Below are 25,778 nucleotides of genomic sequence, written 5' to 3'. Positions count from 1 at the left end.
AAAGAAGGCATATGGAATGCTCTCCTTCATTAGCAGAGATATAGAATAGAAAGGTAAGGATATAATGTTGGAATTGTACAGAACACTGGTGAGGCCACAACTGGAGTACTGTGTGCAGTTCTGGTCACCAGGAAGGGCGTAATTGCTCTGGAAAGAGAGCAGAGGAGGTTTACAAGAATGTTGCCAGGGATAGATTGGATAGATTGGTGTTATTTTGCTTGGAACAAAGAAGGCTGAGGGGTTGACTTGATAGAGGTGTACAAAATTATGAGGGGAAGAGATAGAGTGGACAGGATAAAATTGTTTCCCTTGTTGGCGAATTCTAGAACCAGGGGACATAGATTCATCCTAAGTAGCATTAGGTGTAGAAAAGACATGAGGAAGAACTTTTTAATGCACCTTTTGGGTGTCTGGAATTCGCTACCCAAGTTGGCAGTGGAGGCAGAGACCCCAAACTCTTGTTAAAAGTACCTGGATCTGCACCGTAAGTGCTGTACACTACAGGGCTGGGTGCAGGAAGGTGGGATTAGAAAGGGCACCTGGCCGGCATGGGCAAGATGGGCCAAATGACCTCCCCCTGTGCTGTAATTTTTCTGTGGTTCTATGGTTAGGGACAATATGGTTAGGGACAATTACTGTTTTTTAAAGATTATGGGGGGAATTTTCCCATCCCGCCCACCACGGGAATCGTAGCGGGCAGTTGAGGGGAGGGGGGGTGGGTGGGGGGACCACACAAAGATCCATTGACCTCAGGCGGGATTCTCCAGTTTTGGGGCGAGCGCGGCCAGAGAATCCCACCCTATGCCTTTGGTATGCCTCTGGTTGGTTGTATTAGCCAACCCTATGCTTCCTTTGAAAAAGTGTCTAATGATGCATTTAGTGTGAATTAAACCCAAGATAAGTATCAAAATCTCCTTTCCAATTTTCCAGTGTGTGAGTCGTGCATTGACCCAATTCCTGTGTGCAATGAGGGAGATGTTCTTGCAGTTGACCTCAACACCACTGATCGCTGCTGTCCACTATACCACTGTGGTGAGTGAAATAACAACTTCACCATTTTCCTTTGGATGGTAAACAATTCTTGTAAAGATCTGTGAGCATTTTGAAATAAAAGTTGTTAATCGAAGGATAACTGATTTGTCATTGATGGTATTAAGCAGCTAACCTTTGTATTTACAAATTGAAGGCAATCATTCGATGGAATACTATCTTCCACTGGTTAATACTGAGAATAATCTTGCCTAGGAGGTCAAATTGAAAAGGTGCTGGATTCACAAGTGTTTTAGAAATGCTTGTGTAGAATTAATTAATTTACTAAAGTCATGGAGTGACTTTCCAAAGTGTATGTTAATCAGAGAAAGAGAAATCCTACTAACTATCCTGGCTTGACACAATTCACACCTCTTTAACCTGTGATTATCCTTCTCTCCACTCGCACTGTCCGTATCTGTAAAGACTTGATTACCTGTAAAGACGGGCATTCCAACCATTATCTTGCAACTGTGTCTCTGTCCATATATGCCGTCTTTGTGAACCCACCACTCCACTCACCTGATGAAAGAGCAGCGCTCCGAAAGCTCATGATTCCAAATAAACCTGTTGGGACTTTAACCTGGCGTTGTGAGACTTCTTACAGAGAAAGAGTGACAGGAGAAATGAATATGTGCAATGGTGCCATGGATTGTTTGAAGTTTATTTATTAGTGTCAGAAGTAGGCTTACATTAGCACTGCAATGAAGTTACTGTGAAAATCTCATGTGTGATGGAAAGGAGGAATCTAGTACGTGTTGCAGTTGTATAGAAACATAGAAAATAGGAGCAGGAGGAGGCCATTTGTCCTCGAGCCTGCTCTGCCATTCATTATGATTGTGGCAGATCATTGAGCTCAATAGCCTGATCCTGCCTTTTCACACATGTCCTTCACCTCGAGCTATAGCTTCTTGTAAACGTTCTATTTTCTGGCCTCAGCTATTTGCCGTGTTAGCAAATTTCTACACTCTGCACTCTCTCCTTTCCTTCCCTATGTACAGTGTGTTTTACTTTATACTAATACATGTGACAATAATAAGTCAAATCAAATGAAATTCCATAGGTTGACCACTCTCTGGGTGAAGAAATTTCTCCTCATCTCTGTCCTAAATGGTTGACCCTGTATCCTCAGACTGTGGCCGCTGGTCTGGACAACCGCAACCCCCCACCCCACCCCCCCCCACCCCCCTACCATTGTGAACATCCTACTTGAATCTACCCTGTCTAGTCCTGTTAGAATTTTATAAGTTTCTATGAGAGCCCCCATCAATCTTCTGAACTCCAGCGAATACAATCCTAAATGACTCAGTATGAGGAAGGAGTGACTAAAAGATAGGGAGAACTGAGTATGGGGAGGGATGAATATAAGGAGATGAGTCACCTGCCAGGTGTAGGCAAGTATTCTATATATGTTTCTGGATTTCTGAGCCTCCCACTGCTTAGTTGTGTTTTATGAACTTAATCTCTCCTTTTCCCTATGCATGTCTCTTCTGATGTGACCTCATTTATATTACTATTCCTTGTGTCTGTCCATTTTTTCATAGATAATTCTGCTATAAGATAGGTAATATAAGAAGCGTCTTCAGACAAAAATATTTACATAAACTGTATGCCTTTGAGATTATTCCCCCAAGCATTTAAAAATATGTTTTGTATTGTTGGCTCCGACTGTCCTTTGTTTCAGTCTGTGTAACCCCACAATTTTGAAAGAAATGTATCTGATGATTTGAACTAGACAACAATTTGGTAAAGCTTCCTTTGCTAATTTAAATCTTACTCAATATAATAATTTGATCTGTTTTTTGTTTTTCCTCTTTTCTTCTGAACCACAGTCTGTGATGAAAATCTGTGCCCTCCCCCAGACAAGACCTGTACAGTGGGGACTAAACTAGTCAAGAAATCTATTTCAGGAATCTGCTGTCCTGATTGGCAATGTGGTAACTATGAGTTATTATTAAAAACAGTATTTTGAATACATCAAAATAGTTTTCATTAATTTAATTTTCACTTTCTCCTTTTACAGACTGCAACTGTGAAAACACTACCAGTACTTTGTGTAAAGTGGTATGTAAATTTAGCAATGCAAAATAGTGTAGTGTAATCTAGAAGCTAGACTGTTACTAGAATGTGCCTTTGTAATAAGTCCTCGGAGGCAGAAGTCCCTTCACCAAAATCCCTTTATTTACAAGTCTGACAACAGCATACAGAGTGCTTTCCGTTAGCAGTCTACACCAGGAGTCCCAAAGGAACTGACACTCCTGGTTAAATACAAAGCAAGAGGCTCCCTGATTGGCCCTTAATCAGGGATGTCTTTTCACACCAAACAAATAAACGAACTCAAATTAACTTAGGAACAAATTAAAAGGGGCAGCTCCCCAAAAGGAAGGGGGGAACAACCCGAACCAAAAACAAAGTCGAAAGGAAACTTAAAACATCAAACCAAAAGGTGATTATCAGGGTTGATAATACACCCCAGCCCCTGCGGTGCCCAGCGGTCGCGGAAGGCGTCAACCCTGCGCCCGTGGACACCGCATGCTCCCTCTCCAGGGACACCTGGCCGCGAATGTAGCCGCGATAGAGGGGCAGACAGTCAGGATGGACGGCCCCGTCGATCGCCCGCTGCCTGGACCTATTGATGGCACGTCTCGCCAGGGCCCTTAATCAGGGAGTTCATATTCTAACAGGCCAACCTCAATTGCCTGCTTCAAGTCATTAGAGCCTTAGACCAGGAAGGACATAAAGGGACATTGTATGGAATCTTGCCAAAAAAGTGCAGGATCGGACTGAAAAATGGCAATCTTCTCTTCAGAGAAACAGGCAGGTTTTCTCCACAGATCTTATGGCACTTCGTCTAAAAAAACAGAGGGTGTGTTTCACGCAGTCATGTTGAGGGGTAGGGCATAAACATGCTGGTAAAGATCAGCTGAACTGAGATCGGGGTGCCCATTTTAAAGGGTATCCTGATCAGACTAAGAAACAGCCCCCCCCCCCCCCCACCCCCCTCACTCCCCACAGAGGCCTAGCTAATTACTGGGTACCAAAATTAACATATGCTCTACTCACAAGCAAATAACAGACAAGCCCTATATTTATTTGAGCAATTCCGCAGGGCTGACCTGAGAACAGCTGTCAAGTGATTATTGGGAATGAGCTAATGTTGTCTTTTGGGTATGAGCCTAATTAATTTGACACATGTTTCAAGAAGCTGTATCATACACTTGGCTTTAATGTGGGCCTTTTACTTTTCTGAATTTTAATGAATAATTTACAATTTTGTTGGATGACATTTTTTATTTACACAAAAACTCAGGGAGAAGTTCTAACAGAGGACCCCGACTTTCAAAATGTCTGCGGCTGTACTCGTTCTATCTGCAGTGAGTTCCTTGTCTTGTAACTTTACACTAGTAGTTTTTGGTTGATTTTCACCAGCTTTAGTTGAATTATAAATGTTTCTAAAATAGCACGGTGCATATTTTGCAACTATTTGTTGCATGGTCCAAGAAGTGAGAGTGCACTGCACTTTTTGTGAACTGCATTACGAACCTGCATTTGCTTCCAGTTACAATTTCTTTGTCCTTGCAAATTTTGTTGCTTGTGAAAAATCAAACATTTCTCCTCAGATTTAAGTTCACCAATGTGCTACCTAAATATGCTTCCTGATTTTTCTTGTTTTGGTTATGAAGTTGTTGAACTTATGGTTTAAAATGACTCTCTTTGCACACTCACACATTAACAAAGTTTCGGTTCCTTGTAAGCAAACAGCATGAACATTGAAATAAAAACAAGAAATGATTGAAACACTCAGCGGGTCGGACAGTTTATGTGGAGAGAGAAACAGAGTTAGTGGCCCAGTTTCCTGTAGAACCGGCACTATTTTCTTTCCCTACAACTCACAAAGACCCTGATACTTATTGTGGAAATATTTATATGGTGGGTTGTTCTTTGCTGTGGATCTATGTTGCCTTTGAAATCAGAATAAGCTTCTCAAACTCTCTTTTTCATAGGATACCTACACCACATGGAGAAAAAAAAATTAATTGGTCTAGCCTAGCTTAGGTCTTTTCTAATTATTCATTCCTGGGAAGTGGACGTCACTGGCTGGCCAGCATTTATTGCCCATCGCTAGTTGCCCAAGGGCAGCTGGGAGTCAACCATATTGCTGTGGCTCTGAAGTCACATGTAGGCCAGACCAGGTAAGGACGGCAGATTTCCTTCCCTGAAGGACATTAGTGAACCAGATGGGTTTTTCCCACAATCAACAATGATTTCATGGTCATCAGTAGATTCTTAATTCCAGATATATTTTGTTGAATTCAAATTCCACCATTTGCCATGGTGGGATTCAAACCCTGGTCTCCAGAATTCTAGCCTAGCTTAGAATTGAGCTCAAGGTCCAGAGGTATAACGTCAGTTTAGCTTCAATCTTTCTTCTAATCGAATTTTTAAACAAATGGCAGCAAACTTTGATGCCATCAACATATCATGTAAGATATATTACGGATGTACATCTTCATTTATTCTTAGAAATTTATGGTATAAATTAAGCCATTAAGAAATATTTACAAATTCAGACACAAATGGATAAAGTGTATTCACTTGAAACAGTTTGAATATACTTTGTACTGACTCTGGAAACTTTGGCTGGAGGGGAAGCGATGGCCGAGTGGTTGTATTATTGCTAGACTATTAATCCAGAAACTCAGCTAATGTTCTGGGGACCCGGGTTCGAATCCCGCCACGGCAGATGGTAGAATTTGAATTCAATAAAAGGTATTTGGAATTAAAAATTTATTGACAACCATGAAACCATTGTCAGAAGAACCCATCTGGTTCACTAGAATCCTACAGTGCAGAAGTCTGCACCAACCACAATCCCACCCAGGCCCTATCCCCATAACACCATGCATTTACTCTAGCTAGTCACCCCGTGACATTAAGGGGCAATTTAGCAAGGCCAATCCATCTAACCTGCACATCTTTGGACTATAGGAGGAAACCGGAGCACCCGGAGGAAACCCATGCAGGCGTGGGGAGAATGTGCAAACTCCACACTGACAGTGACCTAAGCCAGGAATCGAACCCAGGTCCCTGGCACTGTGAGGCAGCGGTGCTAACTACTGTACCAGCATGCCACCCTAAATGTCCTTTAGGGAAGGAAATCTGCTGTCCTTACCTGGTCTTGCTTGCAAATGACTCCAGAGCCACAGCAATGTAGTTGATTCTCAACTGTGCTCTGAAATGGCCGAGTAAGCCACTCAGTTCAATGGCAACTAAGAATGGGCAATAAATGCTGGCTAGCCAGCGATGCACATGTCCCACGAATGAATTAAAAAAAAATTATCCGGCTCTTCACGCTTGCGGGATCTTCTGGTCCCACCGATGGCACATCCCCACTGCGGGTTTCCTGGCAATGTGGTGTGCAGTCAATGGGAAGTCCTATTGACAGCGACAGAACCAGCAGATCCCTCTGCCAGCGATGGCAGGTCATCTCCCACCGCGAGTAGCACATTGTAGGGAGGCCAGAGAAATCCCCTCTGTACCTTTTCAAATAAATTTGACTCCGACAGTTTGACTGCCATATTTTCTTTGTGCGTTGTTAAATCTAAATATTATATACAGCAATGCTAAGAAAGTAATAATTCAAGCTACTTTATGTGAGTACTTTTGATGATATAACAAATGTAGTTATAAGTAGGATAAAGACTTGATGTAAAAATTATGATTTCAGGAAAGGCTGATGTCTGCCTGTTCCAAGGTGTCACTGCATTGAAACCAGGCCAATCACTGTTTCAGCGTTTCGAAGGTGACCGATGTTACATAGCAAATTGTTTGCAGAGCTCAGATCCTGCCACTGAGTCTCCTTTAATGGAAGAGTCACTGGTTAACTGTTCAGAAAAATGTGAAGCTGTAAGTATATATTCATTAGTCACTTAAATCAGGAAACTACAAAACCACATGCAGTTGGGAAAGTGTGTTGCAAAAACTCTTTCTTTCATGACTGAATTTTTATATTTTATTGTTGGTACAGTTGTGTTTGCTGAAAAAAGAGGCATTCTGTAAGAGACATGCATGACTGAGAGATGAGAAACTTCAATGGTATGTGTTGTGGGAAATTCTTCTCAGTGGCCTGATTAATTTAAAGACTTTAAATCTTTTCATTAAACACTTTATTTCACAAAGGCAAAAAAGGCTTACTCAGTTCAATGAAATTCTTCAATTAAACTAGTTCTTTCTTGTTACTGATTCACCCATCTCCCCACTTACTATCTCACGCTGAACCAGAATATTTTCAAAATTAGGCCTGAATTTAATGTTTGCGGTGATGGAAGGGGTCTGAGCTATGGTCAAAATGCCACTGAAGCTCTGAATCCAGTGTGGTAAACCACTGTTAGCTTATTACCTGTATATGTGACATGCCTGGACACATCCCTGCCGGCCCTACCCGAGACTCCTCCCCCCCCCCCCCCCCCCCCCCCCGGTCCAGGTATAAAGGCGACTGCTCCCCACCCCCCTGCCTCAGTCTGGACCAGTTCATTGGCATGGGTGTGCTCCAAGTCTTTTGCTAATAAAAGCCTATTTGTTCTTGCATACAAACTAGTCTTTGCTCGATTGATGGTGCATCATCCAGGAGACCCTTGAACCTGGCACCCACCATCTTTGGGGGTGGGGGGTGCAGGAAATGGGGTGGGGGTTCTATTTTGTACATCCATGGTTCATGGAAGCACTGCAAATTAAAAAGATTCACTCAGAAGCCATTTTGGTCACTCAGGTTTCTGAAACATGTCTCCTCAGCTTTAGATATTTGAGGAAAAGGTCTAAATCTACTAAAGTCCTTTGGCGACATAGGTATCCTCTTGGAGAGGTCAGGTAGCTTTTAGGAGAGATAAGGTACCCTTTGAGATTATTAAGAGTAGATATGAATGGGCGCAAAACTGGATAATGTCCATGCAACTGTGAAGCTGTCAAGTCATTTAAATCCCCTGCTCTTTAAACTTCTGGGGGAAAAAAGGCTGCAGTTGAAAAGAATAGGTACATGCAATTTTAGGAGCTGTTTGTGGACCTATGCCTGATGGTTATTACTATAGATTTAGTATTGCTTCACTGCTTCCACAACCTATCATGACCATAGTGGGGATTCTATAGTCTGTGAATTCCTCCCAAAATCTCTCTGCTTCTGAACCTCCTGCTTCTGCTTTAAAACTCCGTAAAATCCACCTTCTCAACCAGGTTTTGGCTACTCCTCCTAAGTTCTCATTCACCATTTTGTTCATGGTTTGAAAGCACTTCAAAACTTCTTATGTTAAATTGCGATCTAAATGTAAGTTGTTTTCTTTTCAATCAATCATTTTGTGAATATTGAGCATAAATATACATTTTTAAAATTCTTTCCTGGGATGTGGGTCTTGCTGGTAAGGTCAGCATTTGTTGCCCATCTCTAATTGTCTTTGGACTGACTGGCTTACTGGGCCATTTCAGAGGGCAATTAAGACTGAGCCACATTGCTGTGGGCCTGGAGTCACACGTAGGTCAGACCAGATGGGGACGGCAGATTTCCTTCCCAAAAGGACATTAGTGAACTAGATATGTTTTTATGACAATTGATGATATTGTCAAGGTTGCTTTACTGACATTATCTTTACACAGGTGCAGCATCTCAAATTTGGCTGTCAGAAAACTGGACATTTTTCATAATTTTGATTGTTAAATGAGTAAAATAACTTACTGGGTAATTTGGCCAGGTGCTGCATTGACACAGTGATGTACCAGTTGTACATCTGGTCTGGTACATCAGATGTACAACATCTGATGCTGTTCTTTCATAGACTGGCTTTGCACGCCAGACTTTTCCAAAGCTTCAAGTGGTCCAAATAATCCGTGACCCCACCTGACCCCATCTGCTGAACCGAAGCCTCACTTACCTTATTACTTTTCGTTGCCCCCCAAAGATTCACTATTATGTACTTGTGTTACAAACTTGAAATAAAAAATAAATTACTTGATTTCATGTGTCTCCTATTAATTGAATGAGGAGAACTAATTCTTATTAACTATGGTTTCGTCCAAAGATGTGCAGCTAAGGTTGATTGGCTATGGTAAATTGCCCCTTAGTGTCAAGGGGGCTAGCAGGATAAATAGGTGGGGTTGCGGGGATAGGGCCTGGGTGGGATTGTTGTTGGTGCAGGTTCGATGGGGAGGAATGTCCCCCTTTGCACTGTAGGGATTCTATCATTCTATGAAATACCACAGTGAGATTCGAACCCATCTCTGAAGAGATCCCAGGTCCCTGGCGCTGTGAAGCAGCAGTGCTAACCACTGTGCATGGGATAAATTTATCAAATTACAAATGCAAATACATTTTTATGCCTAAAATTTAAAACCTGATATGTAAAAGAACTATGTCAGACAGATTTCTCTTCAATACAACAAAGTGGAAGCTATGGGGGTCTCACTTTTTGAAAATCTCTCGAGTTGCTGGCATTTTCTTTTGGCTTTTTTTTTAACCAACTCTATATAATTTCGATGCATATTGATCATACTTGTCATAAAGTCGTGTCTAAATACAACAATTATGATTAATCATATCATTCAACAGCATCAAGTCTATGTTCCTTCATCCGAGCTTCATGTTTGCTGTGGAAACTGTAAGAATATCTCATGTACTTTTGAGGATGAGGACAGCATTGTTTTGTATAATGTAAGTTTATCTACCATATTATATTATCTCATTCTCATTCTCCTTTTTATTCTATGCAATCAATATGTAATTCATGGTCTGAGTAGCTGGGCTGAATTGTCCACCAGTCATCAGAATCCTGATGCTGGGCTCATAAAGGGGTGGGGGGAGGGGAGGGGGAGGGGGAGGGGGGGGGGGGAGGGATGGTCCTGAGCCCACCTATGTTGCCAGCATACCTAATGGCAAATCCTTCCATTAGCCAGCCAAACTCTTAATTGGCTACCTCTGCATTTGTCATCCTATGAAGAATAGCAGATTGGTTCCCAAAGCTGCAGTCCCAATCAGTTCCAAAGGTGCGATGGGCACTACTGAGGCATGCAAGCGAGTGTAAGGGCACCTTAACATGGAGGCATCTTTGTTGCCTGCACTGAACCTGCACTCATCAAATAGTCCGTAACTGGTAAAGCCATCTGGATGACAGGGAAACCCCTCCAAATGAGTGATAATTAATACAGTTCCAGCCTTCACAGGTCCAGTGAGCATCCGGCCTGCTACTTGATGGCTAACACGATTGAGCTAGTGGTCCCCTTACATGGTTGAGTGGGATATTCCAACAGTGGGAAAAATACAGTGCCATCATAAAATGGCCCCCAATTGTGGCCTCATTTTTCCTAATTGGGGGCCCGCCTCTGTGAAGTATGCAGCTGACCCAGATTGCAGTCTGCTGCTGAGAAAGTCCCCTGGATTATGTCAAGGACCAGTATAATGGCTTTCTCCTATTTCTGGACCCCTCCCCCACTGCATCTGACCCTGGTTCCATTGGCTTGGTAAGTTCAGTCCGATGTGCTCAGTCAGAAGAGTAAACATTTGTACACAATGTAAATCTGTGGAATTGTATGGTCTTCAAAGAGCTAATAATTCGGTGTAAATATAGACTCAATGCCAAAATTTTAATGGATTGGTTTTATACAAATAAGAAGTTTCCATTATACTACATGAGATATATATTGGCATATTATCCTTCCATCTTATAAAGCAACAACACTTCATGCAAATGTTGCCCATTATCCTGTTACATTTCTCACATTCAACCTCCATGTCTAAACAATGAGGATTTGAAACCAGTTGGTTGATCCTTCATTTAGAACTAATACAGAATTTCTTGATTCTGAAGTAGGGCGGAGAATGTAACGCTGGTATGCCCCAGAAAGTATAATGAAATTACCTGCTAGATGTACCATTTTTAGATTATAAAAATATATGGATCAATATTTTTAAAATTCTATAAAACAGGTGTAAGAAATAAAGATACTCCAACAAAAATTAATTTTCTCCAGGTCAGCTTTCAGAAGTGAAAACTATATTGGATATTTTTGTTTCCTGTGTTGATCTATTTACCTGACTACATTTCAAAAATGCTAACTATTTCACATCGATTGAATTGCTGCTTGAAGTGCTTCTTTGTCATTGTAAATGCTAAATTAAGAGGAACTGAAAAAAATGTGGGTTGACTGCTTAAAATATTTTAACTTACATGGCCTAATCATTTTCACTCCAGGTAGGAATGTCTTGGGTAGCTAACTGTATCAGATATGAATGTCTGGAGACCACTGTTGGAGTTGCGATGCTTGGCTCAGGAGTTATCTGCCCTCCATTTAATGAGACTGAATGCATACAGGTTTGTATATCTGTCATTAGCAATAACATATATCTTCTCCCCCCTGCCCCCCCCCCCTTTTGCCCCAAAGCTTTCCCCCAATACTCTGAAGTTTTCCCCTGGCACCCTTTTAGTGTTACCCCGGTCTCCCCTGAGTAGGTCCCTCGCTACCATGGAGCCTTTACCCGGGTGTCCCCCAAACATTCCTCCCAGTACCCTGGAGTCTTCCTCCCAGTGCTCTTCCAATGTGACCCCAGTCTACCCCAACAAGGTCCCCCAGCACCTGTAGTCAGGTCCCCCGATACAATTGAGTCAGGACCCACAATACTCTTCCAGCTTTACACCAGCCTCTCTTGAGTCAAAGGCTGCTTTCCCTCAGTCAAAGGCTGGTTTACCCACCAGTCAAAAGCTGTTTACCCTCCAAGTCAAAGGCTGCTCAACTCCAGTCAAAGGCTGGTGAACTTCAGTCAAAGGCTGCTCAACTTCAGTCAAAGGCTGCTCACCCCTGAGTCAAACCCCGGTAACCCCGAGTTAAGCCTGGTCCCCCCTGAGTCAAGCCTCATGTTAAACAAAGGTGTCTGCATGTCTGTACGTTTTGGTCACTTAAAAACTGTGCCTGCATGGTAATTAAAGAGTTTGTGACGTGCAAACAAACAGGGTTTAAAAAAAGATTGGCTTGTTGCTTAGCAACCAGTGACCCACACTCAAATGCATAAGCACTTGTGCTTCAGTTAGAACCAGGTATCTAAGAAGAAAGCAGCTCTCACAGAAACTGCTAGCAGAGAAGCAAGACAATGGAGCAAGGGGCAGAAAGCAAGTCCTAGAGGCTGAAGAACAGATGGTTCTTGAAACCAAGTGTGATGATGGTGGTGATTGTCCCTTTAAGGGAAACACAGGCTGACACATGGACGTCCCAGGATGCCAGCACTCAGTCGATGCCTGGAGGCCAGGAATCTGTTAAATCTCAGTCAGATGAGGAGTCTCTGGACTCGGTTTTACATCAGTTGCTGGAGCTTCTGAGGCAACTCAGGAACCTCTTGAAAGGATGTCAGCTACACTCCTTGGATTGACTTCCCGAGTCAAGCCTCATGTTAAACAAAGATGCAGAAGGGGGTCACCTGGCTTGAGGGACCAATTGGGACTGAGAGTGGGGAATCTTCCCAGGGTGGAGCTCCCTCTTAGACGGAAGACATCTTGAAGGCATGTAGAAGATATGTAGGGACGGGAGCAGCAGGTGACACTGCAGGCTTTTCGACAGTTTTTTCTTTGTTAATATATACCCTTTGTGTTCCTGATGAAGTTTGTAGCATGCATCATTACACCAGAAAATTAAAAGAGAAGTCCCAGGAAGTTGAAGTCAAAGGATAAAGAACTTGAATCTGAACAAGACACTGTTCATTGAGGTTAAGGAAAAGGGCAGAGAGAGAGAGGCTCCCAGTTAAAGATAGAGCTGTGAGGCACAGACCTGGTGAAGTTCGATGGCGAGAAGCCTGACATCTGAAATAATCTGAAGATTGGTGACACTATAAAAGAGCCTGTGAAGTAATGGTGTTCTGTTCTACTGGCATTGCTGAGTACCTGAGAGATTGTATGGAAGCTTAAATGCACGTGGCAATCCAGGGCAGAGGAAAGGGACGATTGAAATCCTGGAAGTGGATCCTTGGTGAAGGCATCTGAGAGAAAGTAATCTGTGGGAGAAGATTTCAAAGTGTGTTCTTCAAGAGTAGAGTTTGGAAACACTGGTGTGGAAGTCAGAGTTCTAATGAGACCAATTGAATCACAGTGTAACAAGCATCTGGAGGGATTTGATGAGAAATCCACAGAAGTTATATTTGGTGGTTCTGCCACTGGATTTCAGAGTGTGCTGCCTGACAACAGCTGACCTGTTGGTTTACATGGACTGCGTACTTACTGAGAACATTATAGAGTCATAGAGGTATGCAGCACAGAAAAATGCTGTTGCTTCCTGCCACTCAGCCAATTCTGGATCCCATGGGTTCTTAACTTTGCCATCAGTCTCCAATGTGGGACCTTGTCAAAAGCCTTACTGAAGTTCAAGAAGACTACACCAAATGGATTGTCCTCATCTACACACCTGGTCACATCTTTGAAAAACTCAATCAAGTTGGTCTGAAATGACTTCCCCTTAACAAAACAGTGCTAACTGTTTTTGATTAATCCCTGCCTCTTGAAATGCAGATGAATTCTGTTTCTCAGAATTGCTTCCAATAGTTTCCCCACAACTGAGGTTAGACTGACTGGCCTATAGTTTCCTGGTTTATCCCATCCTCCCTTCTTGAATAATGGTACCACATTGCCTGTCCTCCAATCTGCTCACATCTCTACTGTGGCCAGAGAGGAATTGAAAAATATTGCCAACACCCCTGCTATGAGACCCCTTGCCTCACTCAACAGCTTGGAATACATTTCATCAGGCCCTTGGAGATTCATCTACTTTGAAGCCTGCCAGACCACTCAGAACCTCCTCTCTGTCTATGTTAATTTCTTTAATTGTATCATCGTGCTTCTCCCTGAATTCTATATCCATAGCGTCTCTCTTACTAATGAACAGCGACACAAAGTCATTTAGAACCCTACCTATGTCCTCTGGCTCCACACACACATTACACTGCGGTCCTTAATGGGCCTACTTTTTCCCTGGTTATCCTTTTACCCTTAATGTCCTTGTAAAACAACTTAGAATTTTCCATTATTCTACTTGCCAGTATCCTTTCATTATACTTTAAGAGTTATTTTGTTACTTGCGTTATCCTTAAAAACCTGTGTACATCTGTGATAATATAGTTAGGATGAAGGTGTATTGCATTATAGTCAATCTTTTCATGTTTAATAAATGTTTTATTCTTTTGTTAAAAGTTAACTGGCAGCCCTGTGATTCTGTTCATCCGTGTCTCTAAACAAAAAATAAAAGTTACCATCTATCGAGCCAGGGCTTCTTTCTGGAACCTGACAGTCCAGCAATAATATCAGCTGGGATTGTAACCATTCAAATAAGGTTCCCAACATTGCACAGTGCGAAACGCAAATTGATAGAGGTAGCAGACGATTGCGGCAAGGTTTCACACCGACATGAAATATTACTTTGGCCTTCTCGCAATATTTTCTGATTCACTGAATTGCCCAGTGGGAGTGAAAATCCCGGCACATGTAAAATATCCTTAAAAAATCAATTAAATTAGTCAGACATGACTTACGCTTCATAAATCCACACTGTGATCAGTTAAAACTTGTGAACCGTTCAGTCACTCTGTCCCTAAAGACAGATTCTAGTAACTTCACTAGAGCTGAAGTTCAATTAACAGATTTGTGATAAAATAGTTTCTCTTCCCTACCCTGTTTAAAGCCAATGAGCTATCCCCCTGGATTTATTTTTAGTTTTCCTGTCCTCACTCTTCTTTGTGGCGGTTACTGTCTTCGGGTCTTCTTTTCTCCCACCCGTCTAGGCGGTGGTCACTGTCTTCGGGTCCCCTATGTCTGCCATTTCCTTACTGCTGATTACCATTTTAGCAATAATCTGGGCACAGTTATCCTTTAGCTACTCTCTTTTATGAGAGATAACTTTGATTTAATGTGATAATGTAAAATGGTTTAGTGAATCAGAAACTTGTTTTACATTGGTCCTAATGGTTTTTTTCAGCTTGCTTAGATAAGCCACTTCTGTCACATTCTGAAAATCTATACAACTTGCCCAAAGGCGGGTCATTGGTGCCTATTTACTGAACTATTTATGCAGTGATTCTTTAATGCATGTAGGGTGCGTGAGGGGGTAGGCCCCAAGTCTATCAGCTGGAACAGGGATTGAACACCACGCATTAATCTGATCCTTGTGCTAAATGTCTAGCTAACCAAACTAATTGTCCCCTCTTAACATGTGATAGTCACTAAGAAACCCAACAAGAAATTCAGAAGAAACTTCTTGACTCAGAGATTGGTGAGAATGTGAAACTTGCTACCATAGGGGCTGGCTGTAGCGAACAGTATAGATGCCATTCAGGGGAAGGTTGACAAACATATAAGCAAGAAGGGAATAGATGGTTATGATGCTAGGATTTATGTGGGAAAAGATGGGAGGAAGTCCTAGTGGAGCATAAACACTGACATTGTCTTGTTGGGCCAAATGGTTTGTTTCTGTGCTGTATACCCTGTGCTGTTCTGTGTAATCCTTTAGGTGATCTTTTTTCTACAGATGAACATTTAAAGCAGTGTCTTCTCTCTCTCACTGTAGAATCAGTTTTTCCTGCTAAATTGTACTTTGTTCTTTCTGCAGAAAGGGGGAGTTGTAAAGCTATACATGGACGGTTGCTGCAAGACTTGTAAGTGAACAAGGCTGCATATTGTGCTTGTTTGGCTTTGGTTTTGGATAGCTGTGGTAAAATCCTGAATTGCTGGGAAAATGAAGGAGTAAAAAAAGCATGTAGTGTTTGAATCAGTTTGAACAGCAACCCATCAATGTTTTAAACAACAGTTGTGAACATTTTGTTGCACTGCTTATTTGGGCTGCAGTATGATAAATGCAGGCTTCTGACATGGTTAATTTATTCTGGAGTATAACTGTTAAGTAAAGAAAAGAGGAACAATTTATCACAATATTCTTTCGAAGTGCAATTGGGGAATATTATTCAGTGTCGATAAGGAAAGGAGATACATCATCTCAATTCTGTTTGAAAATATGAAGTCTTTTGGCAGAATTCTGAAAAGGTAATTATAATGTTCAAGTATTTTTATTTTGCTTATAGATTTAAGTATTCTGACCAAGCTCAGTGCAGGCAAGAGCAATGCATACAATACCAAATCTATTGCAACCAGTTAGATTCCAACTTTCAATAACTTTTGGTGGCTAAGGAGTCAATGCAATCTCTCATGATTTCTGTCACCTCTTAATATTTGGTACTTCCTCAATTCATTTTTTAACTTCTATTTGTTTATCTTCTGAATTTATTTCACTTTTCGTAGATTTTTTTTGTTTATCTTTCAAGCACTTCAATACATTTTTTAGTTTATTTTAAAGATATTTTTGGGGTAGACCTACCACTCAACTGTGCCATTTTAGAACAAAGAACAAAGAAAATTACAGCACAGGAACAGGCCCTTCGGCCCTCTAAGTCTGCACTGACCAATGCTGCCTGTCTGAACTAAAACCCCCTACCCTTCCGGGGACCATACCCCTCTATTCCTATCCTATTCATGTATTTGTCAAGACGCCCCTTAAAACTCACTATCATATCTGCTTCCACTACCTCCCTCGGCAGCGAGTTCCAGGCACCCACCACCCTCTGTGCAAAAAACTTGCTTTACATCTCCTTTAAGCCTTGCCCCTTGCAAATTAAACCTATGCCCCTTAGTAATTGACTCTTTTGCCCTGGGAAAAAGCTTCTGACTATCCTATTCCTGGGTAGGAAGGTAAAATTGCCATCTTTGCAGAGGCTGCCCTCCCTTTTGAGGGCAACGGCTGACCGATGACAATTTAACCTGAGGATCACCACACCTCAGGCGGCGGGCAAGGTTGAGAAGGCAGGCCTTCATGAATAACCTCAGCCGATACATGAGTTGAACCGCACTCTTGGCATCTCTCTCTGAATCATGAACCAGCCGTCCAACTAACTGAGCAAACTGAGCTCTAATTCCAAGTTGAACTGACATGCAAGACCTCTCAAGCCAGTAATATCAACTTCTTTGCCATATATACAGTTGAATACCTACCTGAACTGGTTTGAAAGATTACACTTTGAGAGATATGGTTGTAGCAATGCTAATGACCTTCCAAATTCAACAAAACATATTGGGGTAAGAATTCTGAAACCCGAGGAGAGAAGAGGTATAATTTGGAGAAGGACCTAATTCTGTCCCTTTATCCCCACCTGAATTATGGCCTAAGTTATGGGAACAGATACATAAATATGAGAGTTCCAAGCATCTGTACTATCAAATGCCTCAATGAGAGAAGGATTACAATTTAAATGGACAGCTTTAATGTGATAGTCAGTTGCAATAGAGAAACAACATTAATTCAAAATGGATAAATCAAAATTGAAAACAAATCCCTGTGGCTCTGCTGGCCCCCGCGTTTATTCCCTTTAAAACAAGCTCGAACTTAAAGGCATGCAAAAAAAATGATTTTCTTAATGTGGGAAAAAATTGTCAAACGATATAGTTGACTCATGTGCTTGCTAACATAGGGATATTATAGATGGAATAAGGCATCTGGGGTAGAGGAGAAGAACACAATAATCAAAGGAGTAAATAATCAGGGGAGGCAGTAGCAGTCTGGAATTATCACTGGACTAGCAACCTAGAGACCAGGGTTATGCTCTGGAGACCCGGGTTTGAATCCCACCATGGCAAATGGTGAAATCAATACAAATCTGGAATTAAAAGTCTAATGATAGCCATGAAACTATTGACTATTATTGTAAAAACCCATCTGGTTCACTAATATCCTTTACCATCCTTACCCTGGTCTGGCCTACATGTAATGCCAGACTCACAGCAATGTGGTTGACTCTCAAGTGCCCTCTGAAATGGAGGGCAGTTAGGGATGGGCAATAAATGCTGGCTCAATCAGCGACGCTCACATCCTGTAAAAATGAATAAATAAAGTAAAACTTTAAAAAGTAAGGAGGGTTCTGTTTTTCTTCTGTTTCATTTTCCTGTTTTGGATTTGCTGCATTTCTTTCATGTTTTGGTTTCATCATATTTTCCTTAATTTCTTACAAATGCTTTATTCTTAATTTTATTTTCCTACCCTCTTCATATGTCCTTTAGATTCCTTCTTCAAAATGTAACTGTTTTTTCCCCAATTAAGGAAAAACCAAATCTTAGACTTACAGAAAAATTGACACATATTTAAAGATCTTAATATCGCACTGAATGCTCACTTGAGACGTATATCTTAATATACAATAAAATATTAAGCACAATAATAATAATGTATTGGTTTGCCCATTGTAGCTTGACCAGTTTCCTTTAATGTTCCTTAAATGCTACAAGTATGCATGCTTCAAAGTGATGATAACTGGATAAATTGAACGTACGACACAATTTATTTATATTAATTGTGAGCAGAAAGAAAAGAACATGAAAAGTCTTAGAATTTTATGGTTTTCTCAGAGCAGCAGTGGCGAAGATAAAAAAACTGTTGCTGTCTTTATTCTGTTTATGTGTTAGGACTTAGGTTATTGATGGTCAAAGCTCGTGAATTTAGTCACCTTCAAAGCAGCATCAGTTGGCCTTGAGATAGGTGTGCCACATAACATAAAATAACACTTAGAAGCTATGCTATTATTCAGTGCAAAGAAAACCATAAAGTTAAAAGCAAGAATGGAGGACACCTGAAAATCTCAAAGTCTGCCATCATCTATTAGGAGAGAAAGAGCATCACGCTTTGAGTCCTTTGACTTTTACAGCAGCACGGTGGCACCATGGTTATCCTGCGACTTCACAGCGCCAGGGACCCGGGTTCGACTTGGGTTACTGTCTGTGTGGAGTCTGCACATTCTCCCCATGTCTTCATGGGTTTCCTCCGGGTCCTCTGGTTTCTTCCCACAGTCCAAAGATGTGCTGGTTAGGTGCATTGGCCATGCTAAATTCTTCCTCAGTGTACCCGAACAGGCGTCGGAATGTGGCGACTAGGGAATGTTAACAGTAACTTCATTGCAGTGTTAATGTAAGCCTACTGTGACACTAATAAAGAAACTTAAACTCTTTGTCCGTTCTTCAGTTCTGATGAAGAGTCAAAGGACTCGAAGCATCAACTCTGTTTCTCTCCTGATAGATGCTGGCAGACCTGTTGAGTTTTTCCAGCGTCCTCTGTTATTGTTGCAGATTCCAGCCTCCGCAGTACTTTGCTAATCATAAAATTGGGAGTTGGACCTTTTATTGTAGCATTTAAGGCGAGTTTAAACTAAAGTGATCACACCCACAAAGGGCTACAGCGTGCAGCCCAATGTATTTTGAATCTTCAATATTCACAGCACAGCATATGTGTATTCTGACGGAAATTCTTTCCAAAGGAACCAGTTCATAGGAACACAAAAACTGTTATACTTCAGAATTATATATATTGTTTAAACCAATGTGGCTGCAGAGAATGCACCTAAATCCCAATCACCTGCTTACATGTGATTCTTTAGTGTTATTTTGATTCATAAATATGCCATCACTGACTAAAAGCATGTGCACTTGAATGGCCTTTCAAGTTCAACACCAGCTTGTGTTCATACGCCTTTGTGACATAAACATATTCTTATATACCAGCTTGATTTAATGCATGCAGATGTGTAATATTTCAATGTAATTTATACTGTTAATATTAAACTGATATTGATAATTCTGCCAGGTTCTGGATTGGGTTTATTACCTTTTACCATTAGTCCAGTAGTCCCAACTGGTAGTACTAACTGTGACACAGGTACTATTCCCATTATATATTTTCTTTATAATTTCAGTAGTTTTCAACAACAAAATGTAAAATAAATCTATAGTATGTGAAATGCATGGTATAATAATTATTCACAACAAGCACTGAATAGGTTTTATGTCTTATGTAGGATTATATAGCATTTGCAGCTCAGCAGCAGGCTATTCAGACCAACTGTTCTCTACCAGCTACAGTTTACATAAGCCCTCTCCCACTCCAATTATCTCTTCCTATCTGGCCACCATATCCCTCCATCCTTCTCCTTCATGTATCCAACAATCCTCTGCTTACATGCATCAAAGCTGTGTGCATCAACAAATCCATGTGGCAGTGAGTTTCGCACTCATATCACACTCTCTGTAAAGAAATGCCTCTGAAATTCCTTGTTTAATCTATTAATAGGTAACTTATATTTAGACCCTTTGTTATGGCCTCACTAACTGGGGAATACTTTGTCCACATCCACCCTATCTAGTTCATTTTATTTATTCTAAAGACCTGTTTTAGGTCTCCTCAAAGCTGCCTTTTTTCCAGACAAGAAGTCCCTGTTCAGTCCCTCCTCTCAATTTTGGTAACATTTTTGTAAATCTTTTATGTCATTTCTCCAATACCTCAAAATCCTTTTCATTGTTCAGAGAGAAGGACTGCAGACAATACACTAAGTACGGCCTAACAGGGTTGCATATAACTTTAATATAGAATCCCTACAGTGCAGAAGTAGGCCATTTGGCCCATCACCTGCACCAACAACAATCCCACCCAGACTCTATCCCCATAAATCCTGCCAATCCCCCTGAAACAAGATCTGACATAAAGCATGACCAATCAACTAACCTGCATATCTTTGGAGTGTGGGAGGAAACTGGAACACCCGGAGGAAACCCACGCAGACACTGGGAGATCACGCAAATTCCACACATTCACACAATTGAACCCACGTCCCTGGAGCCGTGAAGCAGCAGTGGGAACCACTGTGCCACCGTGCCACTCTAATATTAACTCCCTTTTTTTTGTATTCTATTCATCTTACCAAAATTAACTTTGATATATTGAATTTCATTTACAATTTATCCGCCTAATTAGTGTTCCTGTATTTTGGTGGCATTTTCCATTTTTCGTCATACCTCCTCAACTTGGTATAATTTGAAAATTTCAACACCACACCTCCAGTTTCTGAGTCTAATTCATTGATATGCCCGTGGACAGTTGTGGTTCCAACACTGATCCCTACAAGACACCACCTCTAACTTTCAGTCAATCTAAGAAACTTCTCTTAACTCCTATCATCCAACTTCCTCTTTTATTGCCATCCTTAAATCTATTTTGCAACCAAACCCCTGAGTCCGCATGCCCTTACCTTTACCATGAGCCTCTTCTATGGTGCTTACCAAAAGTGTCTACATGTGTTAGGGATAGTAGAGATTTATCCTGACAGCACTTAAACATAAAGGGTTGCCTCAGTCGACCATAAACTGAATGGAGAGCTCCTCATGCTTGTAATAGAGCCTGACTGATTTTCTTTGCAATTAAATTCATGGGTGGAATGTCAGGCAAGTTCTGCCAGCCTCTCAACCTAATTTAGCTCCATGAGTTCTGCAACCAAGCAGATTAAGAAGAGAGTCAATATAATTGTCTTGTAGCATTGTACTTGTCAATTGTTATTCCTTAATGACCATTCTTTCAACTAGAGTGCTCCCTTGTTTCCCCTTCTATAACCCACTTGGAGGAAGGGCACCCATGCAATAGAGGGTATCCCACCTCTCATCACTTCAACAGTTTGCACATTCTCCCCATGTCTGCGTGGGTTTCCTCCGGGTGCTCCGGTTTCCTCCCACATTCTGAAAGACATGCTGGTTAGGTGCATTGACCCGAACAGGTGCCGGACGGTGGCGACTAGGGGAAATTCACAGTAACTTCATTGCAGCCTTACTTGTGACTAATCAATAACTAAAATTTAAACTTTAAGCAACAATAATCATTACATATATCTTTTTTACATGGAGGCTGTGATGGAAGTGGAATTCTATTTTGCTTTATTGGCTGAATTGTATTTTTTTAATGAAATTTAAGATCACTGAATTTCTGGACCACTATTTCAATGAGTGACTGGTTAATTTTTGTAACAGGTTGCCTAGGTTGAATTGTGTTGATTCCTCCAAATGTAAATTAGATAGATTTTCAGGAATGTCTTGGAAGGCAGTGCATGAGTAATCTGAGATATGGCGAATGCTAAATGTGGATTGCTTGGGCGAAATAGGTGACCTTTGACCTATGGTACCCAAAACATACCAGTATGAAATTAGTGTTTTTGATAGCTGTTGCCACATAAGTGAATCTCTATTAGACAAAGCAGCAAACTGAAAATTGACTTGATTCCAATTGTTTTAATTTTTGTTTTACTGTGTGCATTAAAGTTAAGTAAATAACAACAAAGCTTTTTTTGCATAATTGGTCTTGGGGCGGCACGGCAGCACAGTGATTAGCACTGCTGCCTCACAGCACCAGGGACCCTGCTTCGATTCCCAGCTTGGGCCACTGTTTGTGCGGAGTCTGCATGTTCTCCCCATAACTGCGTGGGTTTCCTCTGAATGCTCTGGCTTTCTCCCATAGTCTGAAAGACATGCTGGTTAGGTGCATTGGCAATGCTAAATTCTCCCTCTGCGTACCCAAGCAGGTGCCAGAGTGTGGCGACTAGGGGATTTTCACAGTAAGTTCATTGCAGTGTTAATGTAAGCCTACTTGTGACACTAATGAACAAACTTTAATTTTAATATTTACTGTATTTGAAACAAGTAAGAGCATAACTTTAAGTTAATGTAAACATTTGCCTGCAATGTTGTATTAATGAGTTTTGCAAATATTCCAGACTGATTGTTGCATCCATTTATTGACAGGCAAAGAAGATACAAGACCTTGTCGGAAGATGGATGTTAAAATGATCATAAGAAAAGATGACTGCCGCACCACTGACACTGTACGTGTAACTCTATCTTTTATTTCCAGTTGTGCCATTACTGTTTGAAGTAGAAATGTAGCTATGCAGTGAACAGCTGTTAGCAGCATTCCATTCCATCCCACAAGCTCTTTCACCAAAAGCACAAAGCGTTGTAGAAACCAGCCATCATAGGCCTGACCCAGCTCATGGTACTATTCTTCAGTGCCACCTTGGAGTGTATGTGATAAATATTTTAGAATGTTAAATGCCAACATACTGCCAAGGAGGTTTTTTTTATAGAATCCCTTCAGTGCAAAAGGAGGCCATTTGGCCTATCGAGTCTGCACCGACCATAATCCCACCTAGGCCCTATCCCTGTAACCCCACCTTCTAGACACCTGGACATTAAAGGGCAGTTTATTATGGCCAATCAACCTAACCCGCACATCATTGGAGTGTGACAGGAAACCGGAGCACCCGGAGGAAACCCACGTAGACATGGGGAGAATGTGTGGAGTTTGCACTGTCACCCGAGGCCGGAATTGAACCCGGGTCCCTGGTGCTGTGAGACAGCAGTGCTAACCACTGTGCCTTAGTGACTTAGAATATTAACAGAAACCAAAAAAGAAAACAAAATCAGTTTTACCTGAGGGAAAATATCATCTTGTGAATTAAATATGGACCATTCTTCATGATTCTTAATTCTTTCCAGGTTATTGTGGCTTCTTGTGATGGTAAGTGCCCATCTGCAATGATCTTCAACACTAATATTAACAGCTATGCAAGATTCTGCAAGTGCTGCAGGGAAGTTGAACTCACAGAGCAGACCGTGTCACTTTTCTGTGCTGGCAATGCTACTTGGATTGACTTTACATTTCAAGAGCCAACAGACTGTTCCTGTCAGTGGAACTAAACACTTCTTATTATGAGTTATTTTTACTATTACGAAACGGCCTAGAAATTGATTGATGTCCACCTAAAAATAATGGCGGTCTAGCTTTTGATATAGCGGGCAGCTCACATGTGCACATTTTGCATTGGGAATACACTGACGGGTGGTCAGTGGTGAAGGAAGAGAAGAGGTGCCTCGGGCCTGTGCTTGCAACAGGTTGCACATGCAAGTAAGTCCTGTTTCAGATCCCCGACTTAAATTTCCCTGCCTCTAATGCCAGCAGCTTTCTGGAAAACCAAGTCTACATGTGCCCCAAAAGAGACCACTGGAGGCTGCCAGCAAAAAGATAAGGTTTTTTTCTAAAAGGATCTTACCTGAATTTTGAACCAGTGGGAGAAGTAGCTCCTTCTAGCTCCATAGCAGTGCCAAGTGCCCCTAATGTTTGCTGCCCTCTCTCACACGACCCGATATTTGAGTTCCTTTCACCACCGGGCTACCTGCTGCCACCCAGCAGGTATCTGCGGATCACCAGTCTCACATTAATGAGGCCTAGAACCCAATATTGGGCGTGCTTTAGGTCCACCTGTTCCAGCACAGGAAGCATTCTGGCGTGAACCAATTTCTAGGCCAATGAATCTTCAAAATTCACATTTCTGAACATTACCTACACGTCTGCAGTTATTTTGTTAAATGCTTTACACTAAATATTTGTAAATTTACGATGGAATTAATTTTTTTGTGAAAACTTGTCACCAGTGACAGCGATGTAAGGTTATTTAATCAAATAAAATTTGTGTTCAGCTCCTTTAGATTTTAGTAAACGCAAGATATTCTACTTCACAATGTTTTGAGTATATAATAAATGTTCTTGTTTTGTACTACAAACATGAGTAAAAATTTTACTTCTGTGTTTCTTGCTTTGCTCTGAATATATTGTATGTATTTCATAAGTAGTTGTAATTGTTTATCCTTCTGATCATTTATGCCAGACAGTTAACTTGTATAGCCTGTCTACAACATTATATTGTTTATAAATTGTTGCCATTATGAATTGTAAATTATAGTCCAGCACAATTTATTTTCTAAACTTATATTCATACAATTACTTGTTCCTTGCTGAAAACTGGAAAATTGCAATAAATGATTGTGGCTTCTAACCATTCATGGTTAACGTGAATTGACATGTTATAAAATAAGCACTTTGCAAACTGACCATCACACAAGTACTGGGCTCCTCCATGCTTCTTGCCATTGACTGCAGTCTTTGCGCAGGCCTGCCAATACACAAAGCATTTAATTATGCATACCCATCAGCTTTCTAAAGTCGGGTACCCAACTGAAGTCCTCAGAACTCATGCATGGATCAGTTTCCACTCTTTAAAAGAGAGCTATCTACTCCCAAGAGCTAGCGGGCAATTGAAGCACTGACAGCTCTTTAGTCCTTGGAGTTTCACTTCTGCACTGCAGATGTCACAGACACTGACTTCCCTGCAGGCTATATGGTGTTGAGAATCTCTGGAGCCAATACAACAAACCCCGGAGAGGGGGGTGCAGTTGGTGTAGGTAGGATGTTTCTGCAGGAGTGATTCTTGCCATGGGGAGCATCTTCCTTCCATGTAGACATCCCAATCGGGAGGGCCACCCTCTTAAGCCCACAGGTTTTACTGGGTGATCTCATGATGCAGCGGGCAGGCGGCTCATTGGCTGTTGGTAAAATGCCAGTGGTGGCGGGAAATTTCTATTAAATTGCCCTTAATTGACCACCTAAAGACCTTAATTAACCTTTCAGTGGAAAGGCCTCCCTTCACTTTACCTGCACTGTAAATATTCCATGATATACGGAAGATCGTGGTCCATGGTATTCTACCCCCTTGCAATTTTATGCCTAGAGGGCTGTAAAGCTTTGCAGATCCCACCTCTAAGCTATCCTCAGAAATACACATATTTTTCAGTATCTGAGCTGGTGGATTTGTTGTAATATTGAGTGGCAGTAACTCTTCTTCATCACTGCCTTCCTGTTCATCCAGTTCATTCTTTTCCATCACTACCTGACCAGGTTGGAGTTAGGTATCTGAAAGGAGAAAGACAAAGCAATAAGGCTATGATCTGGGAGGAGGGAAAGCAGGTGGCACATGTTGTAAAGCAGACGAGATT

At 41.4% G+C, this 25,778-nt stretch overlaps 1 protein-coding gene across 1 annotated transcript in view; it reads left to right on the top strand.

The window, feature by feature from the left end:
• Positions 1–23,645, top strand: part of otogl (otogelin-like) — a 186,608-nt gene extending 162,963 nt beyond the window's left edge. Inside the window, exons 46-55 of the mRNA XM_078221105.1 lie at positions 931–1,032; positions 2,862–2,966; positions 3,053–3,076; positions 6,758–6,936; positions 9,623–9,724; positions 11,262–11,381; positions 15,649–15,694; positions 19,717–19,788; positions 22,692–22,771; positions 23,445–23,645. Coding sequence (XP_078077231.1) covers positions 931–1,032; positions 2,862–2,966; positions 3,053–3,076; positions 6,758–6,936; positions 9,623–9,724; positions 11,262–11,381; positions 15,649–15,694; positions 19,717–19,788; positions 22,692–22,771; positions 23,445–23,645 — 1,031 coding nt within the window. The remainder of the gene's footprint in view (positions 1–930; positions 1,033–2,861; positions 2,967–3,052; positions 3,077–6,757; positions 6,937–9,622; positions 9,725–11,261; positions 11,382–15,648; positions 15,695–19,716; positions 19,789–22,691; positions 22,772–23,444) is intronic.
• Positions 23,646–25,778: the final 2,133 nt, after the last annotated feature.

The sequence above is a fragment of the Mustelus asterias genome, chromosome 9 (assembly GCF_964213995.1).
Source record: "Mustelus asterias chromosome 9, sMusAst1.hap1.1, whole genome shotgun sequence".
Taxonomy (NCBI): domain Eukaryota; kingdom Metazoa; phylum Chordata; class Chondrichthyes; order Carcharhiniformes; family Triakidae; genus Mustelus; species Mustelus asterias.
The sequence above is the reverse complement of the archived record's forward strand: the minus strand, read 5'-3'. Positions and strand labels throughout refer to the sequence as shown.